The sequence below is a fragment of the Argentina anserina genome, chromosome 1, assembly GCF_933775445.1.
Source record: "Argentina anserina chromosome 1, drPotAnse1.1, whole genome shotgun sequence".
Classification (NCBI taxonomy): Eukaryota; Viridiplantae; Streptophyta; class Magnoliopsida; order Rosales; family Rosaceae; genus Argentina; species Argentina anserina.
In genome coordinates, this window is record NC_065872.1 from 4978650 (window position 1) to 5004697 (window position 26048).

The following is a 26048-nucleotide window of genomic DNA, read 5'->3' on the forward strand; positions in this document are numbered from 1 at the left end:
ATCTTATCGTCACAGCGTATCATTATTGAATTCATAGTACAACTCAGTCAAATTGTTTATTACAAAACCAATTTAAAATTCAAACATTATTTCAAATGGAAATGTAAAAATCCTCATAATTCTCGTCACAAAATATATAAATAAACTTCTAAATTTTTAGAGTAGTCCGTTAATTATGCTAATCCACACATGCAGAACTATCTCATAACCATCGAATAGGTGCACCGGGATTGTAAACACAAACCCGGTAAGCTTTGCAGCTTATATGAGTAAAACAACAATATAACTCGCGTGTAAATACAGAAGAAATACTGAAACATTTAATTATAAATGTACTCATGAGTCATTGGACGGCCCATCTGGTTGTCTAATAATATCTGAAAATATAAATGCTTATGAGAAATTGGGTAACCCATCTGTTTACCCAAAAACATTTATAATATGGGTACTCATGAGCGCCTGATACTCATCTGTTACCCCTCATGCAGTACGCCGCCAGACATTGGGCAACCACTCGTTACCCAATATCCAAAAATATGGGTACTCATAAGCCGGTAACCCCTATGTTACCTCTCATGCCAGACACCGGCAGACAGACTAGAGCTCTAACTGTATCATAACTGTCGCCCGACCAAGGCTAGGTTCCGACATGCCAACACGTCCGAAGACAACAAAAACGTTTTAACATAACTTAAGTTAAAACCACGTACAAAAGAATTCTTACATGTTAATGATGTTATTGTACAAAACCAAGTGACGTGCTCAAATAAATAAATATCAACGCTATAAATGAACTTATTTGAAAACGAGAATGTGATAGTATATAATATAGCAACTCATATATATGTATCGATTTTACCAATTATACACATACACAACCCACTATCTCATATACATTTCATAGTTCAATCTTTTTAAAATATGTGTAATTATGAATCTCCGCTAAGGGTAGATTCGTCACTGTGAGATTTTACTCACCTTATATTCTTGAGCGTAATTTCCAAAATTTTGCTGCGAATCCTTTATTTATTGGGTCGATCACATAGAATAGATAAGAAGTGATTTCGAAGCGTTACGTAAAACCTCAAATGTCGAAACAGTAATAATGTTTTACTGTTCAATAATTTTCGGTTTTTATGAAATTATTGTTCATATACATACTATTCACTTATTACTGTATAAGTACATACTATTCACGTATTACTGTACAAGTACATACTATTTCTATATTCCTATACAGATACATACTCTTTATGTATTTATGTATACCCATGTACTAATCCATCGTAAATACAGTTCCAGTAAATACAAATCACTCATTTACGTTTCAAAATTTACTTTATAATTATTGTACGTAAAATACTTTTACATTTACTGTGCGTAAATTATTTTTTACAATCACCGTAGAGAAATCATTTTTCACGAAAAATTATTGTTTGAAATTTAATCACTGTTCATGCGCCACCTCCGGCGCGTAGCTCGCCACCGCTGCCCAAAACTCATCCATTTTCTCTCCTCATCCCCTCCACATCCTCCTGCACTACTCCATTTGCGCTCACGTGCCGCCACAAACAGCGACACGCGCCGCTTCACCACCTCCGACCAAACCCAACAAAAATAACATATAACCAACATGAAAATTGAAGAATGGGAGGAGGAGATCACAACCTTACCTTCAGCTTGACCGAAACCGGGCGGAGACCGCCGCAAAGTATGAGGTCGACGATGTCGTTGCTCGATTCGAGCCTCACCGTAGGTCGAATCGTGTCGAGGAGGAGGAGGGAGAGCTCATTGTCGTGCCTACAAGCTCCTGCGACGCCGGCGACGTTGAGATCGACGAGGCCGAGACTATGCTTCGTCGGCGCCGCTGAATCTCCGCCTGGGGTGCGTCACCGTCACCATTGGTCGATGTGTTGAGGCCGTGCGATCTTAATGACACCGACGATGTTGAGCACGGAGGCCGGTGGAGGGAGATCGCCGGAGAGAGAGAGAGAGAGAGAGAGAGAAGATAGGGGTTGCAGGGTGAGGGTTTCCGAAATTGGAAACCCTACCTCTAATTAATTCCATTTTATACCAATTTCCAAAATCGGAAACTAACTTCCGTTGATAATAATTTTCACGTACGACATCCGATTAGAACGCGTGACGTGTCCATAAACTCGTATTGACGAGCTCTACAACTTTCGTGAAGGAAGTTTTTGGAAACGAGCAACAGAGTAAAAGTTTATTCTTGCGACGCGGAAACATAACGTTTTTCCAAATACGGTTATGTTTTCGATTTCGACACGTCGCGAAGCGAAACAAATGCTGTTTATTAATTTTACAAAGTTTATTAATATCTAAGAATTCATAAGATTTGATCCTGAAAAATCGGGTCATTACAGCTGATTTGGCTTGTATGTGAGTAGCGTATTTGCTAAAAACACACTTATAAGAGTATTTTCTCGTAATAATTTTTTTTGACTCGAGAAGCATATATCAAACAATCAATTAGCTAGCTACGAAAATATGTGTCACGAGTTATTAAATAGAATCTCTCATTTCTTACAGCCAAAGTAAGAAACAAAAGTAAATCCAGAGAACAAGAGAGTTGATCAAGCAAGACTCATATAATAGTGGTATACCAGATTAATTAGACTTAATCAATCAAGTAGACAAGTACTAACCTAACCGACTAGGTTTAAATGACGTTAGGAAGGTTGCATGACACTTGGAGGGAACATAACAAAGACATGCCACTCGTGCAACCCATTATAAGTATGATAATGAATATCAGTCCCCATTTCCCAACCGAATCCCCAAAACAAATATAAAACTAGAGTTCCAAGTCTTCAAAGATCTTTCTCTGGATTTTGTTCTCGTCGATATTCAAAGCTTTTCCCTATCCAAAGAGCTTCGGAATGCCCCATTCTTTAGCCCACCACCAACTTCCATAAATTTGCCCAGCAATGCCGGTGCCGGTGGTGCATGAAATGAAGATAAAGCGAGAAAATGCCAAATGAATCTGCTTTCGATACCAAAAACAAATACCCAATTTTTCTTTTCGATCAAAACAAAAACCCTTTTTTCTTTTTTTGTTAGAAACAAAAACACTATTTGAAGATAGCACCTCACCGATATAAGTACATCTCTACATGAATTCATTAAAGGTCACACACAAAATTGGAGTCTTTTGTTTTGTTTAGTAGTTGTAAATAGTGACAACATAACACACCACCATAAAATAGCCCACATCGCCTTCACATGTTGATCACATTGACATATGCACATAAAAGATGCTCCATGTCCCCTAAATATCAATTCAGCTAGGTATATGCGTATATATATGTGATTTTGAATCACACAACTCCCATTCTCAAATCTCAACTCCAAAGTTCATATCTTTCTATGATGAAAAGAGCAACAATGGCTTCTTTCTCTCCAAAACCCACAAAGCGCTACAATGTCAGATCCATTAGTATGCCCACTAGATCACATCCCACCACAGTCAGAATTGAAGAAGAGCTCAACAAGCTCAAGTCCTGGGAGGCAACTTCAACATCATCAAATTGTTCAAAGGCAGATTCATTGTGCAAAGGACTAAGTGGCCTCAAGGATTTGTACAGTTGCATTGAGGAGCTTCTTCACCTGCCATTGACACAAAAGGCACTATCTTTGCACCAGAATGAGAAATGGGTGGAAGAATTGCTTGATGGCTCTGTCAAGTACTTGGATGTATGTGGGAACACAAGGGATATCATCTTGACAATGAAGGAGAGCGTTCGAGAGCTTGAATCTGCGGTTCGAAGAAGAATGGTTGGAGATTCGAGCGTCCAAGACAGTGTCGTTGCATACGTGAGCTTCAGAAAAAAGATGAAGAAGGAAGTTGTGAAGGTTTTGGCAACATTGAAGCAAATGGATCACAAAAATGAGGTCTTTCCTCTGGATCTAGATAACCATCTCGCCGCGGTGGTGAGGGTGCTTAGAGAGGGAAGTTTGATCACCAGCTCAATTTTTCAGTCACTTCTTTTGTTCCTTTCTACACCAGTTTCGAAGCCAAGGGCCAGCAGATGGTCTTTGGTTTCAGTTTTGGTGCAAAAAGGAGTATTAGCGTGTGAGAATTCCCAACACAAAACCATGAATGGGATGGAATGTGTGGATATTGCAATTAGCAATCTGTTTGTGGATAATGCAAGTGAAGATGTTGAGCCTGAGAAGATTGAATCTGCACAAAGAAAATTGGAGATTTTGGATGAAAGCATAGAAGGCCTTGAAGATGGATTGGACGGCTTGTTTAGGCTCTTGATCCACACTAGAGTTTCTTTCCTAAACATACTTTCTCATTAGGTTCACGATCATATCTGATTGTTTCGATTTGTATCCGAATTTTAGAGGATCTGCACGCATAGTGTTACTTCTCATCTTTGTCTGAATGTACATTTATGTACAGGTATCTAATGTATATATACCCGGCCTTCCGATTTAAATCTGAATCCATATGTTTCGACATATTCAACATCATTGAATCTTCTGTGTACCTTTAATATATGTTGCAGATCATCTTTTGGTAATAGTAATCTTTGAAAGGTTTGCTTCCAACTGTGAAATTGCAATTGCACTTGTGGGAAGCCCACATTTGATTGGATCAATCTAATATCCAAATCTTGGACCAAAAAAATAATAATCTAATATCCAAATCACTATCTCACACTTTCTGATTTGTGTGAGATATACTCATATATCTATCTAAACTAATTAATATTCACAAAGAATCGGAAGTTTGATCTCAGAAGAAGTATCCTGACGATTACTTTCCTTATATCGACCTAGAATGGCATATAAAATTCACATATCTAAATGAAACCAAAGCAAACAGAATACTATTACGTACTTTGTCTCGAGACTTCCATGAACAAGATGAAGCGTGGCCCCTCTTGTTTGCTTTCCGGATTTGACTCTTGCAAATGGTTCGTTTAGAACTCAGCCACTACAAAGTATCACTGTATCAGTGATTTACGGAGGAGGCAATTAATTATTTTTTTGTGATACTAATTGAGAACGAATGGTGTGTAACAGTAAACTTGCATTAACTATGGTACTGGCTAGAATTAAGTTTGTATATAACAAGACTGAGAAAGGTGGGGGAGATGAGGCATAACATTGCTTCACTCCTGCATAACGGTCAAGAAGTTGCTGCTGGTATCCGGGCACTTATCAAGCTTATGATATTTGCTTTTGGTTTGTATATTACTTGTTAGAACAAAATATTGGTTACTCCTCAATTTTTAGTAACAACAGTTTAGTTATTTATATTTCAATTTCAACCGATCATTCCTTATATTTTCAAATTTTATATATTTAGTTATTTCGTTAAGTCTCTAACCCATTACACTGTTAACTAACTTGGTAAACATTATATAAGAGGGGAAAAAATAACTTAATGGAATAACTAAATTGTTTAAAATTTAAAAGTATAAAAATGATCAATTGAAATAAAAATATGAAGAACTAAATTGCCGTGTTACTAAAAGTTGGAGGAGTGACCAGTATTTTGTTCTACTTGTTATTTTGTTTACATGAATGATCGTGTTATTCAAAGCTTGTTTCCTTCTTCATATATGACTTTATCTAAACATTGTTATAGAACATATGACCGCTTTTTCTTTGCTGAAAAAATAGTTTTGTGGTTGAACATTTGACAAGTGACCAGAGATATTTGGCTGCCTACGACCTCATTAGGCTCTTCTGCCAATTGGTCGTGGATAGACTTTTGTCCGCCTGATTTGAATGAAGGGGTTGCCAGTTTGATCTTTGCAGCCCCAAGATGCTGTGAGATTCCGGAACTAATGACAGTCGAGAAAATCTTTGAGAAGAAATATGGAAGAGAATTTGTATCCGCAGCTAGTGATCTAAGAGCCAACTGTGGAGTGAATGCTAAGGTACAAATTAAGCATTGTCTTCCGGTCTCACTCTTTCACTTCTTAATTTAGTGTCTAAGTGATTGTTGATTGCTTATCTGTATAGATGATTGAGAATCTCTCTACCAAAGCCCCTAGTGGTGAAGCGAAGTTGAAACTCATGAAGGAAATAGCCAAAGAGTATCGGGTCAAATGGGATGTAACAAAGTATGAAAAGGAGCTTTTCGAGCCTACAAAAGAGCTTATAGTTAGTTCCTATACCTGTATCTCGTACCCCAAACACACGCAAGCAAACACATTATTTCAATACATTTTCCATCTTTAAGATTAACATTCACTTTGTTCGATTCACAGGAAGGACCGAATACATTTGTTAGTGGTGCCCCATTACCTATGCAATCTGTTCAGTTAAATAAGGTCGAGAAAACAACTAGTGGAGAAAGGGAAAACATGCATTTTCAAGACGCACCATCAGCCGCGGAAGCAGCTGCAAGATTTGCTAGTGAGGCAATGTCTGCTGCACAAGCTGCTGTAGTTCTTGCCAATCAGGCATCATCACAATCACCTCAACGTGTTGATAGTAGTCATAGTACTATATCCAAGACTCGAATTATTGACGATCACGAAAGATTAGCTCTTGCTAGTGATGATGAAATGTTTGGACGTTTTCAGAAGCTGAAGTTGCGCAGATGATCACTTATACCTGATCTTATGTCTAGTAATATCCACTAGTCTTACAATCTTTGTATGATCTGAAATTCACGCCATGATGCAGATTGAAGAAACATGAGTTATATGTGAATTATAATATTGAATGATTGATCAACTTGAAGGAGAAACAATGCCAGCTACTTGTACCAATATCATCTTGCCAACAAAGAAAAAGTTGTCGATGTGTGCAAAATTTTCCACCTGCAAGTCTGCAACCCTCTTGCTTCACACCACCTATGGTTGTTAGGATTGTGGCTTTGGTAGAAGGTTCATGATTTCTATGAGAATCCACATAAACAGCATGCGAGTGCAAGAAAGGAAGTACGTGGAATTTCTTTCCAATATAAGAATCCAAATAATCCATCACTACATATTACATTATTACTAATGGATTTAGAGGATAAATTTAAGAAAGAAAATTTCGTCTGTTCTTTCTTTAAGAAATTTTGAGGAAATTAAGTTTTCTTAATCGACATTCAAAATAAAACATGAGAGTTCTCTGTAATCTCCATGTGGAAAACAATATGAGAGAACAAAGATTATTTTGCTATATGAAGCAACATATATACGTGTCACTGTAGAAGGTGCAATAGTGCCTTGCGCATTGGATACTTCTCTCCCCACAGGTGTCAAATCGTAACGGCTATATCAGGTCGGTGGTCATCTATCTAGTAGTGGTAGACCATCTTCCGATCAAGACCCTTAAAGTCTCGCTTTTATTGCCTTTCCATCTCAGGCGACCGTTAAGACTCCCCAAACAAACAAAACCCCAACACTCAGCTCTTTTAGCTTTTGTCTCTTGACCATGACTGTCGCCACCGCAGCCACAACCCAAACCAAGAAGCTCATGAAGCTCGGCCTCTCTCTTTTCCGACGGGGCTTCAACTCCTCCAAATGGTACTCATTTCACTCTCTGCATACTCCCCTTTCTGGGTTTCTCTTCAGTTTTTCTGTGTTCGCTTTGAAGTTGTTGAAGGTTGAAGCTTTATTGAGCTAAATTACTCATTCTTGTCTCTATGCAATCCCCTCTTTCTGGGTCTCTCTATAGTTTTTCTGGGTTTGCTTTGAAATTGGTAGAGTGTGAAGCTTATTGAACTGTTTTGTGGTTTTCTAATGGAAATAGCAAAACGGCGGCGAAGATGGCGGTGGCGAGAATAAAGCTGCTGAGGAACAAGAGGCAGGTGGTGGTGAAGCAGATGAGGCGTGACATTGCTTCTCTGCTTCAGAAAGGTGAAGACGCCACTGCTCGTATTCGGGTACTTATCATATTCACATATCATTAGAATCTAAGTTCAAAGTCTCAATGTCTCATGCTTTCTGCTTCTGAATTTATTTGCAATTTTGCATTGATGCCTCTAGCCAAGTGATTAGAACAATTTCCTAATTAAATGTTTGATTGCCAATGTAGTATTGACACACATTTGTGCTTATAAATTTGAAAATTTGAGAGAAAGAGCAAGATGAGTAGAATAGGAGTACCAGAAGCAATCAGTTCTTCCAAATTGTAATTGGAGTATTGAGTACTTAGTTTAGTGGTGTGGAAGATCTTACTGGAGGCTCCTGAGTCCTATCTCTTGTTTAAGTTAGTACTGAGAATGAAAGTTATTGCTTAATTTTTATGGTTTGTGGTTCTGTGCAAATTTGGTTTATGACTTAAAGCTTTGTTCTACTTTTGTAGGTTGAACATGTGATTAGAGAACAGAATGTTTTGTCTGCCAATGAGTTCATTGAGCTGTTCTGTGAGCTAATCGTGTCTAGACTTCAAATCATCGCAAAACAAAGGTAACAATGTAATATCTTTAGTGCATTTTTTGGTCTGTTAAAAGAGTTGTATGGCATATCTTAGATGCTGCTCTGATTTCAACAGGGACTGTCCGGCGGACCTTAAAGAAGGGATTGCTAGCTTGATCTTTGCAACACCAAGGTGCTCTGAGATTCCGGAACTGGTGGCACTAAGGAATATCTTTGAAAAGAAATATGGAAGAGATTTTGTAGCTGCTGCTACTGATTTGCGACCTGACTGTGGTGTGAATCGCATTGTAGGAGTGCTCATCCTGTCATACCATTTATTAATGCAGCCGTAGACTTATATTGGGTTGTACATATAATAGATATTCATTGGTTGGATAATTGTTGTCTGCATATGTTTTCTTGTAGCTCATTGACAAGCTCTCTGTTAGAACTCCTACTGGTGAAGTAAAGCTGAAAATCATGAAGGAAATAGCGAAGGAATACCAGGTTGATTGGGACACAACAGAATGTGAACAAGAACTTCTGAAACCTCCAGAAGAGACTATAGTATGTTCATCACTGTCTGTTTCTTTCTCTCCCAGACACAGCACGTACTAGATTTAAGGAGTTCCCCATTTTAAAGTCTTCTGTTGTTTATCAGGACGGACCTCGCAACTTTGTTAGTGCTACCAGCTTGCCCATCACAACTCGATCTTTTGAGTCTAACAAGTCAGAAACCAGGTACATTACATGTGATTTGTACTCAACACATAGTTAAGCTTGACAGTATGATGATCGTTCATTTACTATTTCAGGCATTCTTCCAGTTCATTGCGCAGAACAAGTGGTGGTGGAGAAAGGGAAAATAGGTACATTTTTTATTGATACTTCTTAATTTGAAATAATTCAACTCAACACATAGTTAAGCTTGACAGTATGATGATCGTTCATTTACTATTTCAGGCATTCTTCCAGTTCATTGCGCAGAACAAGTGGTGGTGGAGAAAGGGAAAATAGGTACATTTTTTATTGATACTTCTTAATTTGAAATAATTCAACTCGACCCTTGGATTGATTTTTTATCTTGTGTCTTACAGTTCTGTGCGCAGAATGAGTGGTGGTGCAGATAGGGAAACAAGGTAACTTTGTTATTGTAGTGCTCATCACATCTATATATAAACTCCACCAGAACGCATTTAATCATTGCTCCATCCTACTATTTTCCAGCTCCTTTTGCCCATTGCGCTAGTCTGATTGTGATTTGAATTCCAACCATCTTATGAATATTCATTATTATGTATCATTGTTTCTTCCAGCTCTTTTCACAGAACAAGTGGTGGTGGAGAAAGGGAATACTTGCAATTTGCAGATTCAGCAGCAGCTGCTGCAGCAGCCGCAAAATCTGCTAGTGATGCAATGGCTGCTGCCCAAGTGGCTGCATTTCTGGCCAACAAAGATCGAGCATCTGCTAATGAATTCAAAACCCTTTCGGGCAATTCCACTGGTGAAAAAGAACAAGATAGTCCAGCTGTAGACTCATATGATGCAGATCATCAACATGAAGCTGAGAGAAAAACGCACTGGTCTGAGAGTTTGGACAAGCCATTTTCTTCAAACAATGATGTTAGCCATGGAGGAGAGGCGAATAATTTTCTCTATAGAAGGTACAGCTACAATGCACCATCAGAAAATTCAGGTATCAAGTTTGATGAATCAGACACCGATGAGGAGATTGAATTGGAGGCACCTCCTAGTGGAAATCATCAGGCGCCAAAGCGTACTCCACCACCAGTACCTTCTGCAGCTGTTAGGCAGGACTCACTTCATCGCGTCCATCCCAAATTGCCCGATTATGATACACTTGCTGCTCGCTTTGACGCCCTTAAGCATCATCACAAATAAGCCTGGAGTTTTAGATTCGCTTGTGCGCCACTTTTTGCTTGTAAACTTCATATATACACATACTGCATGCGCAGTGCAAATACTAACAGAAAGATTGCTTAAGCACCAGTTTTAGCCATTTTGCTCATATGTTGCATGTTGGGATGCTTGTCGTCTATCATGTCAGATACTAAATAATACAGATTACAGATTTTGCTTATGCATCAAACCAATATCAGAAATCAAACTGAACAACACTCCCAAGCAGCCAGTAAGAGGATAATTCTCTTCGATTCTGAGAAGTAATCCAACACTGCTAAATGTATTATGATTTGTACGGTAGAGACTGAAAGTCACAACCTTGGAGGATGAATGAATTTGATTCTGAGCAAACACAGCTCAGTGGTACAACACTACTAACGAATTATGCTTTGCCTTGTAGAAACTGAAAGAAAAAAAGATCCTCTCCTGCTGTTTTCACACGCAGGGTTTACCTTCCATGATTTCCCATTCTACTGATTCTAGCAGCATTGCTCAGTCTGGTGTAGCCTATATGATACAAACTAATTCATATTCACTATCTCATGATTCTCATCTTAATCAGTATGGGTTTGATCCTCTCAGTATTCAAAACAACTAAACACTGCAAAACAAACAAGATATAGCACAATCGCAGAACACCAACAAATCCAGAACAAAATCACATTAGGTCCAAGTAAATCAGATTCAGAACACAAAATCCAGCATTGCCAAATACTTGAATCTCTATTAAAAAACCAGCATTAAGGGTCCTGAAAATGACAGAAAGGTTCAAATATAACTAAAACATCCCTAAGCTGCTAGAAGTTCTTCATCCTTTCAAGGCCTCTACTTCTCAGACGAGTTGGGTCCTCTCTTCTTGCCAAAGCCAACCACTGCAACATCAACACAACATACAATTAATCAAAACAAAATCCCATACATAGGTTCCTCACAAAAAAAAAGTTCCTAAACACCCACATCAAAAAATTCATAAATCCAAAACGGCAAAACCAAACTCGGCTCAGTCAGATTATGATAACCCTACATAACTTTAAAAGGCAAATCAGAACGAGATGAAGTACCAGCGGTGACGAAACGCCGATTGTACTGCATGCGCTTGTGGGCGCGTCCACGGGGCTTCTTCTTCTTATCCTGCTTGGCCACCTTTGGGGTTTGGCCTCTCACCTTACCAGCACGAGCTAAAGAACCATGCACTTTTCCTGTAATTCACACAAGCTAATCTCAATAATGAACAATACAAAACAAAGTGAATGGATTGAACCCTTCTGTGAAACTAGAGTGAGTGAGAGAAGTATTGAGCTTACCCATGATTTTCTACGAGGAGAGCTTGAGAGAGAGATGAGAGTGCGGAGCTGGGTTGAGTGAACGGCGCGGAATGAGAATGAACTGATTAGGGTTTAGGAGGAGACTATTATAATATGGGTCTCTGAGTGTGGGTCAATTACTTGGGCCTAATTTGTATGGGCTGTTCTAAGCTATTATCCGGGCCTACTAAATGGGGTAATACTATGTGGGAATAGACCAGACACCAGAGGTGAAAGTATATAAACAGTCAAAATTGCATTGTGTAGTTGCTCGTTGAGCATACAAGAATGAGACAACATTGTTAGTGTTAATAATGTTATTTGGTAACAAGAGGTGAAAGTCGTGAAACGTTAAAATGTTTGTTTGTGATATAATTATTGGATTGTAAAGTGTTAGATTTTGAAATTCTTGTTCCTCCTTAGAATTATGCAATGACTTGATGTATACAAAATATATTATTTATGTGGTCAAGTTGTCATATATCAAAGTCTATCATTTTTTAAATAAAATAATGAGAAATTTTAAATACACTCCAGTAACCTCTTAATACACCCATATTTTATTTTATTTCCTCAAATAATATATATAGAAGTTAAATGACTAATATAGATATATATTATTAGATGGAAAAAAAAACAATACATCTTGGTGAAAAATTTAATTGTTGGAAACATAGCTAGCTTACTAGAATTATATTAGTTGTTATGATATATTTTCATTATAGCTATTCTTAGTTTTCTTCCTGTATAATTGCAAGCCATGTTGAATAACTTGATACATGTTTTTATTTGATTTAGATTGATGTTGGAGTTGTAACAACAAAAGTTCTCCATTTAATTATCAATTTGCAATGATCATTTGAATATGGATATAAAATGAAGTTTATAGCCAAAATTATAAAAACCTATGATTTGGAAAAAATAAAAAAAATAAAGATATATAGTTATATTAAATAATATGATAATTAATGATTTTTAGATAAGCGTATTTTAGACACTTTGAGATGTGTATTTAGTAAAAAAATTAAGTTAGTATGTATTTAGTGAGAAGTGTGTATTAAGAAATTAATAGAGTGTATTTAAAATTCCATTAACCAGGTAGAAAGCAAGTAGATCATAAGTGGTATTGAACCTAAGTAAAAACAAAAAAAAGTAACAACAGTACCACCCGGAACAATCATCGATCCAAACTTATGACAGGTGACCTTCTTTAGAGAACATGTATCAAAGCCTATCTTGAAAGATCTACCGATGATTTATAAAAGTCATAATACATGCTTAAAACGTGAGATAAATTGAATGTGCCTGTATATGAGATGGCCGAACGTCGAATACATACCATTTCTAGTTTGCATCATATATACAGTATTTTATAACTTGCTGCGGTAAAACGAAAACAAGACTTTCACAACTACTAAAAAATTTGACCCATTTGGGGTGTGTGTGTGTGTGTAGAATTTCACAGTACAAGATATTGAAAAAGGATTGCAACTAATCCAGGTTCACCAGTCACCATTGTCCTCGGAATCTCCTTTCGAATCCTCATAGCATTGAAGTTCTACGATAGAATGAAACTCACTGGATATTAATTACATTGTGGCTGCCCAAGATTGTTGTGTGACTTGTGTCGTATAGGGGCGGATCCAAAGTATTGCCTGGTGGGGCTCAAGCCCACCCAAAATTTTTGGGGTTTACAAAAACAAATTTAGGTATATATCATTATTTTTGTGGTATTTATATTTGTTCTCAGCTAAATTTTTCCTAATTATACTCATTTTACACCTCTGTTTTTTATTATTTCCCACAACCCTTCCTTCTTGACGCAGTTCACATCGTGTTTGTTATTGAACGTGAAGAGAAAGTGATATTCCCAGTGCCGTTTTGGTTCTATTATGTCTTCTAGTTTTCTGATTGATATATATATATATATATATATTGTAAAATAATTTTCTTCTTTTTAAATAATCAAAATTTCTTAAGTAAAAACTCTTTTAATTATCTTCCCTCTATCTATTGATTTTGAAATTGTAAGTACGAGTTATTGAGGTTCAATCTAATCAATTTGAAAAGAAAAAGGAAAAAACTTGCGTACAAACTAGTATGTACGCGTGCGTCCAAACTCTCGTTTATTTGCACACTTTGCGAATATAAATACATGATTTTAACTGTTTAAAAGTTTAGTTTATTACTAAAGATCATTTATGTAAAAGATTAACATAAACAAAAATCGTCTTCATAGTCGATTGTATCAAACAAATTGACGGTTGATCATGAGACTACTAACTTTCACCATAACTGTTCATTTGTTTGATGCAATCGACTATGAAGACGATTTTTGTTTATGTTGATCTTTTACATAAATGATCTTTAGTATTAAACTAAACTTTTGAACGGTTAAAATCATGTATTTATATTCGCAAAGTGTGCAAATAAACGAGAGTTTGGACGCACGCGTACATACTAGTTTGTACGTAAGTTTTTCCCAAAGAAAAAATTAGTGCGCTTTCTAATGTTTTTGATTTTCATAATATTATTCTATTTACATTCACACCCATTTTTTATTTAAAAACTCATTAACATCTACAGTTTACATGGTTGTAGTGGTAAAAAAAAATTCCTTCAGTTAAACTTAAAGCCCATCCCATGTCCAGATCCTGAATTCGCCACTGGTGTCGTAGACGCTACGTATGATTATGCCGGGCATCCTGGAGATGAGTAATCAAACAAATGAAGTGACTGATAGAGACCATCGATGATAACCTGATCGCAGCAATTATTCAGTGTACCTATTAAATTTCCATTGGAAAAATAGTATTAGTGTGTTTCTCAATCATAACATTAGATATTTGGCCTGTCGTTCATGCTTTCGGGAATCTAATATCTTCACCACAACATGGGATAGAATGTTCATGTATATATATTAAATGTACAGATCAAGTTGATATAGTTAGGTTAGACTTGCACATCGTATGACATATACTGTGATCGATAAACATATTATCGATCTATTTTGTTCTCTTTGTTTTTTTTTTCTGGGGTGGATCGATCAATAATTTATTATCTTCTTCTTTTCTTCCAGGTATTAGTTGTTGCTTGATGACCTAATTCTATATGTCAGCAAGGATGCTATAGTTATTTGACTTCTGGTGTTCTCGATTTCTATGATCATCAGTCATCATATTCTAGATCTTCAAAAACTTTGAACCATATGCCCTTCAGATATTTTTTTTCATCCACTTTATGTTGAAATTTTTTGTTATGTGGAAATAGGAAGTGCAAGCAGCCCAATAAACAGCACCTGACACTCCCCATTGACAATTTCATGTGAGATATCCAATCCTTTTTAAAATGATATGTAGTCAAATTTATGCGATGCTCACAATGTGCATATTAACTAATCTCATAGTATATTGACCGAAGAAAAAATGGGATATAATACACAATCAAATGTCAAATTAATCATAAGGAGCAATAACTCATGAAACTAAAACATAATAGCTATCTCAACACCCTCTTTCTCACCCTAGAGCTCCTGGAAACACATAACTTCGAAAGGACAAGAAAACCAAACTAACATAGACTGAGATCCATGAGTTAGACTAACAAAATGATCAGAAAAAAAATTTGCTTCCTTGTGAACATGATAATAAAGTACGGAAACAGAAAAAGATTAAAAAAATATTTTCGTTACAATTAATCATAGTCAATTTTAGGTGACTTATTAATCAATTAAGTCGTCTGATGAACTTGAAAGTGTGTTTAATTATATGAATTGGCCATACTCCTATAAGTTTCTGATTTCTAAATCAAATGAGTAAAACAAAGATATACTTGGAATATAACAAAGGAGCACATAATCTGTATAGATTTTACATCATAGGCTAGTACTAAAATCTTGGTAAGAAAACAAAAATCACATTCTTTGATCTCATATTCTATTCCATTAATTTAGTTAGAGACCAAGAGACTTGTTTTCCTTGCTTTCTTTTGGGTCCAATAAAGTCAGAAGACTCGAAACTCAAACGAACGCTTATATTGACTCGCTTGCGCACCCTTTGAAAGCTGCAGCTCCCATGTATCGATTTGGTGCCTTTTCTATTCTCATACCACCAAAAACACCACATGATATAATTTGTACAGAATATAAATATATTTATATAACCCTAATGAGGTGTTGCCTCTTTGGTTCGTTCTGCTTAGGAGAGATAGGTTGACCAAGTCCTACTCCATTATGAGATTTTGAGCCTTAATCTACACTCACAATTTCAATTACCAAACAATGAGCTCCAATTCTAATAGAAAACTATATTCCAAAATGCATAAAGCAAGAAAAGATTAGCCAGCTAGCAGCCAAGTTTGCCCGTCAAATAACTTGCTTTTATATCTCCCCAACTAATTCCGATAGTCATAGCAGTCTAAACCAGACCAAGTGGGGTTCACAACGTAGAAGATCCGCTCTGCATTTTCCGACCTACTTCGTATTTTTTTTTCATTTTTCTTTCGTTAGTATTATTCAGCACTGTTTTTCTTCACCTATATGGCTATATATATAGTCCCATGTGAGTATTCCAACCAAGAAACAGGGGTAGAGCATAGAGAGCAAGAATCCCACATCGCAGACAGCGCTAAAGAACCATGAGTAACGAAGCAAATGAGATCAGTTCAGCTCCTATAACACCTCGGCCGGTGGCTCCGAAGCCTCCGGTGGCACCTCAACAGCAGCCTCCAGTGTCTTGTCCTCCTTCCCAGTACAACTCCCCTTCTTTGACCCGGTCACCGCTGCTCGAAGCAGCCATCCCAGCTGCCAACCACCACGGAGGTGAAGATGTCGAGGGCGCTAGTGCAATAGTCCCGAGCAAGACTCCTAAGGGAGCTAGAACCCCATTGGGGATAAGAACGCCAAGGATGTCGACTCCGAGGTTCCTCACTCCCTTAGGTAGCCCGGTAAGGAAGGCTCTCAGGGCTACGAGGCTTGACCCTGAAGATGCTTGGCTACCCATCACCGAGTCCCGAAATGGCAACAAGTACTACGCGGCTTTTCACACTCTTTGCTCCGGTATCGGTATCCAAGCTTTGGTGCTTCCGGTGGCCTTCACAATTCTCGGATGGTAAGCCCACCATCGGTAGTTTCCGGTTAATAAGCTCTCAAGTTTCAAGTAGAAGATACTTGTTACAGTTCATATATAAGACTTTCCGGTCATCTTCTTAACCTTTCTTTTGCTTTGTGATTGATTTTTCAGGACATGGGGAATCATCTGTTTGACCGTAGCATTCATATGGCAACTCTACACCCTCTACCTTCTTGTTCATCTCCACGAAAACATCGAAACCGGAGTCCGGTACAGCAGGTACATGCAACTCTTCAGTCTAACGTTCGGCGATCGAATCGCGAATCTGCTAGGGCTATTCCCTATCATGTACCTTTCCGGTGGTACCTGCGTGGCCTTAATCGTCATTGGTGGATCGACCTCGAAGCTCTTCTTCCAGATCGTCTGTGGCGCTACCTGCACCGCCAAGCCATTAACGACCGTAGAATGGTTCTTGGTGTTTACGTGTTGCGCTGTGCTTCTTTCATTGTTGCCTAACTTGAACTCCATTGCTGGGGTTTCGTTGATTGGTGCAATGACTGCTGTTGCATACTGTACCATGATGTGGGTGGTGTCTGTAACTGAGGGTAGGCTTCCTGGGGTGTCCTATGACCCTGTTAGGAAAGGAACCGAAGTTGCAAGAGTGTTTGATGTGTTGAATGCACTTGGGATCATCGCTTTCGCATTCAGAGGTCACAATCTAATCCTCGAGATTCAGGTAAACTTTGATCACTTACATGTTAATCACTATTGATATTGATTAATGCTCGTTATTCGTTAATATATTGAAAGAGATGTTATATTTCTTGTATACATCAATTCATTCAATTGCATGCAAAAATTTATTTTCTAACAACTTAACCTAACTAACTAAAGGGTTTTTCAAAGTCTACACCCCACTTTTTTCATGAAGAGAAGAATTTTCTAACAGGAAGTAATGGGTTTTGAATTTATCAAATAGAGAAAATGACATCGTGATGCTTTCAGAAATTGCCAATCTTGACCAGATGAACAAATCGTATGAATCAAAACCCGATTGTCAAAACATTGGAAAATGAAAGGTTTCTTAGACACTGTCCTTTGATGTAGTGAAAGTCCAATATAGTAGTACTATAAGGATTTTAATTGCATATAGTTATTTAAATACTACCCACCATGATCAATCATGATTTTTATTTGTTTATACTAGACTCTATTAGCTTTACTGGACTTCTATCACATTCACAATGTTCTTATTATATGTAGGGTATTACAATAATATTGTTGTAACATGCACATAACTTTTAAAAGTTATCTTTAAAGACTCCAATGTCAAAATCAGAGGGGGGACTCCATCTTTATTCCATGAAATTAAAAATTAACATTAAGAATACAAGAACGGGGCCCTCTAGGCTCTAGCCACACACTGATTATGATCATCAACATCGCTTAGGTTTATTTTTAGAATCATTCATTCAATCATAGACTAACTTACTGATACTATATGTGTGGCAGGCCACCATGCCTTCGAGTGAGAAACATCCATCACATGTGCCAATGTGGAATGGTGTCAAGGTGTCTTACACACTCATTGCTGCTTGCTTATTCCCCATTGCCATTGGTGGCTACTGGGCCTATGGTCACTTGGTAAGCACCCTAAACTTAACCTAGAACAAGATTTCAGAATAATGTTATGTCATTTCGATCATGCATTTCTAACTTTGCTTTTAATTTGATAGATTCCGGCAGACGGAGGAATGCTCGCTGCCATTTACGGATTCCACCGAACAGATGTGTCGCAGTTCATTTTGGGACTAATGAGCTTGTTCGTGGTAGTAAACGCCGTGAGCTCGTTCCAAATCTACGGGATGCCAATGTTTGACCACATGGAGTCGAAGTACACTAGCCGAAAGAAGCAGGCATTGCCGTGGTGGCTAAGGTGCATTGCGAGAGCCATGTTCGGATTCGGGTGCTTCTTCATCGCCGTGGCAATCCCATTTTTGGGAAGTGTTGCTGGTTTGATCGGAGGAATCGCCTTGCCGGTGACATTGGTGTACCCATGTTGGATGTGGCTCAAGATCAAGAAGCCGAAGAAGTACAGCGTAAGCTGGTGGGTCAATTGGGTTCTTGGTGTGTTGGGAATGGGTCTAACTGGTGTTCTGATTGCCGCTGGACTCTACGTTGTTATTGACACTGGTATTAAAGTCAGCTTCTTCAAGCCTCACTAATAAGGCAACAAAAAACAGAATGATATTTGGGTGAAGTTGCTCTTATTAATTTGTTTCAGTGATCTTTGTAAAGATGAAAATGTTAGAAAATGTTATTTACAGTTGAAGAGGATAACACAATTATATATAGGGTATTTTTTTGTTCTTGTTGGGGCATGGGAATGTTGTAATTCGACATTTATAGAATCTATTAGGTGTGTGATAACAATTTTAGTGGAAATTTCATATTGAATCTTTAATCTGTGTCTTTCTCTAGCAAAAATTATTTCATATATCTGACATCCTCTGAACAAGATTAAAATAAAGAAAAGCATCAAATTGGTATTTCCCAATGAGACAGGGAAAGGGAGAAAGTTGAGGGTGACTGGATTTGAACGAGTTCAAGTACTCGACTTTCATAAAGCTCTAGTTTACACTTGAACGTTGAAACATTATTACAATATAGTTCATTGAAGATGTGATACATATTCCAAATGAGATGGACCAGTCTTTCTACCTACAGCCTCTGTTTTGAAGAATCAAACGCCGGTTGCGAACTTTAATCTAAACGGGTTCATGAAACTCAAACATGGCGGCACAAGTTGCCAGGGGCATCTAGCTCATGCCCTTTTCAACGAACATGGTCTTGGAAGGTGGCTCAAGGTTAATGATCTCACAAGAGGAACCATGACCTGAACTCCCGAAGGTCAACCAGTGTGGCCGCACAGCAACTATGCTCTGTTTTGTCAAACTTGCACAGAGAAAGAATCGTGAAGCTTCGAGCTTTCAAGTACTTGGAGGATACAATTTCAGATGGTAGATGAATTCAACCAACCAAAAGTCAAAATGTAAATCATATTGATGGACCAAACGCCCTCCTTACAAATATAGTAATATACTATGTATGTAAACTTGCTCCGATGACTCTGCTGATCACACTGGTACATCTCAACTATATCGAGCAAACTTGGTATGCATAGCACGAGGGACATTTTCTCAACCATGAACCCTGTGATAAACTGATAATTGTTCGAAGGAGTTGTGGAAGAAAATAAATATAGTAGTAACGAAAATTGTTCACTGCTGTATAAACCGGCACAAACATTTCGTATCTTACATCCTTCAAAGACCATAGGGTCAAAAACAGACGGTATAACATTGAACAAGCCTAGAGATCTAGCCTAAAATGCAGTACAAACTATCCACCCTCAACCAGTTTCAACCCAAACTTCCGTGGTTGCCATATCTCGGGGCTATCTAAGCAAATGCATGCACTGATATGCCTCTGGATGGAGCTCTCAACAAACACGAGGTCAATGAAAAAAATTCATGGTACAATTTCAGTGTCAGCAACATCGACATGTTACAACATCCGTACATGTATAAGGTCTTGATTTTTCTTCAAGTTCCAGAGCTGTTGGTATTGATTCCATTCTGAATTTACTGCTTTGAAGACAGCAAAACTCGTATAAATTTGTGCACATTCCTTTACTGAAAGGATATACTCTATCAGGAATTCCCCTGTCGACCACAACAAAGTAAACAAGAAATCAGAATCTAATGCAAGGTCAAATATCTAATTCAACACATTACTATGCGCTATGCAGACTAGTCTCTTCAGATAACCTTTATAATAAAGTAACACATGATAGAGTACGTCATTCAATTCACTACCACTAGGAATCATATAGTCATTCCTAGTAGTGTTTGTTTTTGGTCGGTAGTTACTTCCATTGTATTACATCATAAAGTTAAAGAGAAGAAGAGAATGAGTGGAAACAACTAACCTTAAGTATGTGATACGTCTACGTCTTACAAGCTCGTAGGTGGTTTGATTGGTAAGAATAAGATAGCTGCCGGAAAATAAAATAAAATGAATTATGTCTTCAGTTATGTTTTTCACATAAATGACAAATTCAATATGGAGTACTCAGATATAAACAGGTAACCTGTGAAACAGTAGCAAGAGGAGGAGAAAGAATAGTGAAATGGACAAGGTAACCAACAGCACAATCATGATGGCATCCTTCCACCTGACATCCATATCAGTTTGAATAAGAACTCAGAATGAAATGAGGATGCCAATTACAAGTTTACAACAAAAAAGAAAACCCTTAATGGAAAAATAAGAAACTAAATAACTGAAAACCATAAAGGACCAAATATTTAAATGATGTTTTTTTTCTCTCTTGAATGTATTATGGTGTGATTATAAGAACACCACAGCCCCTAGGCATGACTTCACAATGGCAGGGTCAGTATATATATTTCTGAAGAAATAAAATATTGGGACAAGATGCCATACCAAGCACTTGAGATATTACTCTTCAGGTATGTGATATACTGGATGCCAGTCCAGATGCACAATGCAGAATCTTCACAAATGTACCACCTACAGCATATAGATCAAACTACATATAAAAATTTCATTGCTACTTACAAGTTGGAAATGCATGTTTAAATTTGGCCATTTCAATTGGTAGAACTAAAGTACATAAATGTTTTTTAAAAGGGTTTATCAACGGAAAAATTATTTAAAAAAATAAATAGAGAGAGAACATGATATGTACCAGAGAACTATTTAAAATTCTAGGATTTTGAAATTGTTTAAACCAACTAACAAGCAGCTTCTTTCAATTACATGACGCGATAGAAAACTCCTTTAAAAAAATTACATTAAACATAATGGTAGAGAGAATGCAGATGTTGATCAAACAATTACAATATTATACACATTCACAATGCTTAACTCCAAAACTGGTACTCATCTTAGCTTATCACACCACAAATAAAAGACATTTCCAACCTATTACAGATGTTAGAGCTTACGAGTGCCAATTACAATAACCAAGTTTAATATAAGTATCAAATTGCACTCACCAAAATTTACAATGATTACCCACACCAATGCATGTTCCAAGCCAAACACAATGGTGATCAAACTGTAGAACGCATCTGTCACAATCATGACAATGCTTTGATCTTGGAGGCTGCATATAAGTCACAGTCAAAGCCAAGGTTTATTATCTTAAACTTTGCATTATATGAAGATAACAACTATCACATAATTGCAGAGATAGATGGGAGATTCTCTTTCCACTAAAACTTCTGCAAGGAAAGGGCAATAGTACATGATTATCTTTCTGCACAAGCTGTCAAGTACTATGGTTTGAGAGTGTGGCATCTAAGGGTTAGAGTAACAATCTTGCTAAGTGCAAATTATTTTGAATGTTCCAATGTCTCTTGTGGTTCAAGCTCATTTGACTAGATGTTTTGTAACAAAGCTTGTCCAGGAAAAAGGAGGAAAGTGATTCAAGTTGGTCACAACAAAGAAGAATCTTTTGTTAATTTTACTTCTCAGGTTGTATGGTGACACTTGATTCACCTAGTCCAACATACAACACATGTTTTCATGCCAAGCTGCCTAGCAAGAAATAAATATTCAGGCACTCTTATAATGGCAGTGCATGTAAGAGAAGAACTGCAATACCATAATCTTTACGGAAGAAGAAAAAGCTTAATAAAATTGGAACAACAATTTTATGACAGACTCATAAATAATATCGGTAGTGTCATACAATATTGTAATTGCTTTGACTGATTAGACAACCAGAAACAATGCTATTTTCAGGGGAATATAGGAGGCAGGTTTCTTAGGGGAGGGACAGATATCAGCAGCATGTGGATTTTTCTTCATAGGAACATATCAGTTTGACCTAACTTGATGGTCTACTGGAGCGTCTGATTAATAAATTTTGTTGGCAAGAGATCCAAAATCGATGACTAGGTGTATATAAAAAAATTGAAAGCTGAAACGGTGGTACCTGCTCAGCATTACAGTAGGAGCAAGTCAAACTTCTGCAATAAGCAAAAGAAAGCAATCAATAAAAACACTCACCAAATTTTGACCAAAATAAGAGCAATTTTACCCTGACGGTCTTCTTTTTATATTTGAATTCAAAAGAAAATGCACATTGATCAATGTAAACTATAAGGCACTAATTATGTTTGTATTGCAAAAGATTATGAACTGAAAGATAACACGTCACCAAGTCTATGTAAGAGGCATAAACTGTACCCCGTGATACATACTGGGGAGCTGAAGACTAGAGTTTAGACACTTCAAGCCACTCTGTCCTAAAAATCAGAAAGGGTGAGTGGGAGCCCTCTTAGCGTTCCTCCATTTACAACTAATTATCAATTTGTTTTCCTTTAGTGTTCCATGCATTAAAATAAAACAAGATTAGGATTACTAACTACTTGCAAGTTTAAGTAAATAATGCATCTTTTAGCCAACTATACAACACATTAAGAATTTGATTTATAAGTCCTTGCATATATCTCAACAAAGACATAATGCAAACTATTGAAGGTAAATAAATATTTATCAAAACCATTTTAAGTCTATAACTGAGCAGATTCAACCATCCAAGAGATATATGGAAAATGACAAGTTTAGCTTTAATATTTTAACTAGAAGAGCGCATTCAATCAGCATGGTATTCTACCTACCTAACCGATGTTCCGGGAGGATACAAGTCCAGCACAAGTTTGCTCCAAGGTGTTCCATTATCTTTAAGAAGGGATCTTCCCAACTGACTGCCTTCCACTGTCACAACCACGCTTCCTTTACTTGAAGCAGGCTGTCTTTGCTTAAACATTGTCAATATTAAAATTTGAAAGTAAGATGATATCAATGAATTAATTGACTTAGAGGAGTAATGAGTTTGATTTCCACCATAGTAAAGCAAAAACAGAAACAAGAGAAATAAAGGCCAAAAACGCTTACTTTGAAACTGTCGCCGTCCTTCTAAATATTGAATTCGCCTCATTCACTGTCCTCATTGCATCAAGGACATAGCTAAAATATAGAAACAAAACAGTAATGAGCTGAAATTGGAAACAATCACATGAAGTTTTCTGTTGAAATTGACAAGCACAAGTGCAAAAACATTTACCCAGGAGAAGAACCAGAAGTAACAAAGTATTGAATCAATGTAATGACAAAAAGAGCCAAATATGCTCCTGTATACCTGAAGAAGGATAGAACAGAAATACAAAGAAATAAGGAAGACGAAGTATGACCTAGTTAGTTGTGCTCTTCAAGTACATTTGTTTCACAATTCCTAAATTCCACATTACGTTTACGATTACAAGCTGCTTCCTTTTACAACTAATGCAATGCACATACTGCTGAATAACAGCTCTGCTGGTAACTTAAACTTATGCTAATTTGAGACACCAAAGATGATACGATTTAACTTCCTGATCCTAAATTCAGAATTCAAAATTACACGTCTCTTCCCTTCGATACAAGTACAACTGTACCCCAGTTGCACAAATAGGCTAAACTTTCCACTTCACAATTTGAAATGCAACTAAAACACTATACAAACATAAGAGTAAAGAAGAACAAGCATACCATGGTTCTCTTTTAGTTTTCTCTATCAAACCTCCATCAAACAGAAAAAGAACACCGGCATATATCAGATGCAGCATCACCAATGCAGCCTTTAAACCCAACGCAGACCTCCGAGCTAAACCCACCAATCAAAAACAAAACAGAAACAATGTTTCAATGTCACAACAAAAATAAAAAGTAAAGCTCTACCAAACAAACCACCAACACTCACAAAAAGCTACGATCTTTGGCTCAATTGGGATTCAAAGAGCTAATTAAACAGTAAAGATCACATTTTTAACATCTGGGTTTATGAAAAATCCATATAGGGTGTTGTAAAAAGAAGCTCACCGGGATCGGAGAGGCAAGGAAGACACCGGCAGCACCAGTCGAATGCTCGGCATGACGAGTCTCGAAGGCTGCGGCAAACGTTGAAGATCGTCATCGGAAGAATTGAAGCAAATGAAGAACTGGTTGCATCAGTAATTCTTAAAGCTCTATTTTTTATTTTTCAGGGAAAGTGTTTTGGTTTTGGCTCGTAAAATTTGAGGGTTCTGGACAGAAGTGATGGATTTGGATTTCCAAAGAAACCCCGAGTCTGGATAAACTGTGGGAAGAAGGGTTTGGATTTGGATTGAGGTTTGTGTTTTTAAGAGGGAGCCGGAAATTCTGGATGGTCTCTGTCGATCACTGCGATTTGTCATGTGCCTATTGAGGCATTGAGCATCGGATGGTGATGTTGATGATGTTCTTATTTTTTTAATTTTTACAAAATGTACTCCTTTAATTTTTTTGATGAACAGAAAAATAAACAAATTAAAATAAAAGGATAAACTTTAATTTCCTTACTACTTTACCAGAGTTACCATGTAGGTACTAGATTCACTGAAATTTTTAAGACTATATTCATTGTTGTTGTTTGGAGATGTGTCTTGAATATACATACATGCGGAGAGACGATTATATAAAATTATTATAAAATGAAAAACTTAACATCATTAGAGAAAAAAAAAAAACAAGACTTGCTTTTCTAAATTGAGAAACTGATGTGCGATTGTACTAAAACCAGTGAACTATGGTATGTTAACATTTCGATATCTCATACAATTAACTCGTTTTACCACTCTGAGTACTTGTTTACCACTCAAAAACTCATTGTTATAACTATATTTTTTTACCACTTTAAAGCTCATGCTACCACTTTGAGGAGTAATATTAGTTATATTACTATTTCGATGACCAGTTTCGCGTTATATGGTTTCTAAGCTTAGAGTTGAATATAAATATTGTTATGACAATAGTTTCGCAAACTTGGACAAAATTAATTAGTACTATTAAATATCTAACTACGATCGTGAGCACAGTGACTGATTTGGATTCTGAACTCCATTTTGTTCCCTAGCTATTTCCTACAAGATGGAGAACAATGGTGGTACTGTGAATGCATGAGCCACGAGCTCATTGTAAATGTGAACTTGTGAAGCAACCAGTACGTATACGTAATCCAATCTAACTACGCAATTAGAATGAAACTCACTTGAAATTTTTAGTTGATTATGTTTATTAAATCAACACGAGCTAGCTAACTAGATTTAAATATCTCATGCAATAAAAAGATCGAAGAATAGATGTTCATTTCAGGACAGTTCATATCCATCGAGGGTAGAACATTAAATTAGTGACGTTCAGTTTTTCTATTCTTATGGAAGAGGAACAGTGTTTGCATGTTTCCCTTAAAAGAAACTTAACCATTTTATTAAAAGTTTATAGCATGTGCTCACATCTAAATAATTTAAGTCTTCATAAAA

The 26048-nt window shown here is 37.0% G+C and overlaps 6 protein-coding genes across 7 annotated transcripts; 4 read left to right on the plus strand and 2 right to left on the minus strand.

Annotated features, from left to right (window-relative positions):
• Positions 1-3405: 3405 nt before the first annotated feature.
• On the plus strand, positions 3406-4326 carry LOC126794567 (uncharacterized). Its single transcript, XM_050521317.1, has one exon. The coding sequence runs from the start codon at positions 3406-3408 to the stop codon at positions 4324-4326; it is 921 nt and encodes a 306-aa protein (XP_050377274.1).
• Positions 4327-5825: 1499 nt separating this feature from the next.
• LOC126794683 (uncharacterized) lies at positions 5826-6590 on the plus strand. Its single transcript, XM_050521453.1, has 3 exons — positions 5826-5918; positions 6004-6144; positions 6252-6590. Exons 1-3 carry the CDS (start codon positions 5826-5828, stop codon positions 6588-6590), a joined length of 573 nt encoding a protein of 190 aa, XP_050377410.1.
• Positions 6591-7341: 751 nt separating this feature from the next.
• Positions 7342-10358, plus strand: LOC126790711 (uncharacterized). Of its 2 annotated transcripts, none has more exons than XM_050517057.1 (9): positions 7342-7505; positions 7732-7864; positions 8287-8390; positions 8476-8647; positions 8766-8906; positions 9001-9080; positions 9155-9208; positions 9437-9478; positions 9656-10358. In XM_050517057.1, exons 1-9 carry the CDS (start codon positions 7414-7416, stop codon positions 10239-10241), a joined length of 1404 nt encoding a protein of 467 aa, XP_050373014.1. In that variant the 5' UTR covers positions 7342-7413; the 3' UTR covers positions 10242-10358. The 2 variants fall into 2 exon arrangements, with proteins under 2 accessions (XP_050373014.1, XP_050373022.1); XM_050517065.1 differs by lacking the exon at positions 9155-9208 and adding an exon at positions 9303-9356.
• A 550-nt stretch (positions 10359-10908) lies between these two features.
• On the minus strand, positions 10909-11698 carry LOC126795129 (40S ribosomal protein S30). Its single transcript, XM_050521955.1, has 3 exons — positions 11567-11698; positions 11324-11461; positions 10909-11134 (listed from the first exon to the last, which is right to left on the minus strand). The coding sequence occupies exons 1-3, from the start codon at positions 11568-11570 to the stop codon at positions 11088-11090; spliced, it is 189 nt and encodes a 62-aa protein (XP_050377912.1). The 5' UTR covers positions 11571-11698; the 3' UTR covers positions 10909-11087.
• A 4430-nt stretch (positions 11699-16128) lies between these two features.
• On the plus strand, positions 16129-19104 carry LOC126788304 (lysine histidine transporter-like 8). The gene is made up of 4 exons (XM_050514633.1): positions 16129-16674; positions 16807-17371; positions 18148-18279; positions 18372-19104. The coding sequence occupies exons 1-4, from the start codon at positions 16202-16204 to the stop codon at positions 18858-18860; spliced, it is 1659 nt and encodes a 552-aa protein (XP_050370590.1). The 5' UTR covers positions 16129-16201; the 3' UTR covers positions 18861-19104.
• Positions 19105-19895: 791 nt separating this feature from the next.
• On the minus strand, positions 19896-24950 carry LOC126790181 (protein S-acyltransferase 10). The gene is made up of 11 exons (XM_050516713.1): positions 24592-24950; positions 24262-24376; positions 23798-23872; positions 23629-23700; positions 23352-23486; positions 22664-22697; positions 21720-21829; positions 21145-21231; positions 20789-20872; positions 20627-20692; positions 19896-20360 (listed from the first exon to the last, which is right to left on the minus strand). Exons 1-11 carry the CDS (start codon positions 24683-24685, stop codon positions 20186-20188), a joined length of 1047 nt encoding a protein of 348 aa, XP_050372670.1. The 5' UTR covers positions 24686-24950; the 3' UTR covers positions 19896-20185.
• Positions 24951-26048: the final 1098 nt, after the last annotated feature.

Coding starts and splice junctions, on each gene's coding strand:
- LOC126794567 (XM_050521317.1), top strand. CDS start 3,406: ATGGCTTCTTTCTCTCCAAAACCCACAAAGCGCTACAATGTCAGATCC.
- LOC126794683 (XM_050521453.1), top strand. CDS start 5,826: ATGACAGTCGAGAAAATCTTTGAGAAGAAATATGGAAGAGAATTTGTA. Junction 5,919..6,003: donor ACTGTGGAGTGAATGCTAAG/GTACAAATTAAG, acceptor TTATCTGTATAG/ATGATTGAGAATCTCTCTAC. Junction 6,145..6,251: donor AGCCTACAAAAGAGCTTATA/GTTAGTTCCTAT, acceptor TTCGATTCACAG/GAAGGACCGAATACATTTGT.
- LOC126790711 (XM_050517057.1), top strand. CDS start 7,414: ATGACTGTCGCCACCGCAGCCACAACCCAAACCAAGAAGCTCATGAAG. Junction 8,907..9,000: donor AACCTCCAGAAGAGACTATA/GTATGTTCATCA, acceptor GTTGTTTATCAG/GACGGACCTCGCAACTTTGT. Junction 9,209..9,436: donor GGTGGAGAAAGGGAAAATAG/GTACATTTTTTA, acceptor TGTGTCTTACAG/TTCTGTGCGCAGAATGAGTG.
- LOC126795129 (XM_050521955.1), bottom strand. Junction 11,135..11,323: donor TCGGCGTTTCGTCACCGCTG/GTACTTCATCTC, acceptor TTGATGTTGCAG/TGGTTGGCTTTGGCAAGAAG.
- LOC126788304 (XM_050514633.1), top strand. CDS start 16,202: ATGAGTAACGAAGCAAATGAGATCAGTTCAGCTCCTATAACACCTCGG. Junction 17,372..18,147: donor ATCTAATCCTCGAGATTCAG/GTAAACTTTGAT, acceptor TATGTGTGGCAG/GCCACCATGCCTTCGAGTGA. Junction 18,280..18,371: donor ACTGGGCCTATGGTCACTTG/GTAAGCACCCTA, acceptor TTAATTTGATAG/ATTCCGGCAGACGGAGGAAT.
- LOC126790181 (XM_050516713.1), bottom strand. CDS start 24,685: ATGACGATCTTCAACGTTTGCCGCAGCCTTCGAGACTCGTCATGCCGA. Junction 21,232..21,719: donor GGTAATCATTGTAAATTTTG/GTGAGTGCAATT, acceptor TATATGCTGTAG/GTGGTACATTTGTGAAGATT. Junction 20,693..20,788: donor CTCTTGCTACTGTTTCACAG/GTTACCTGTTTA, acceptor ATTTTCCGGCAG/CTATCTTATTCTTACCAATC.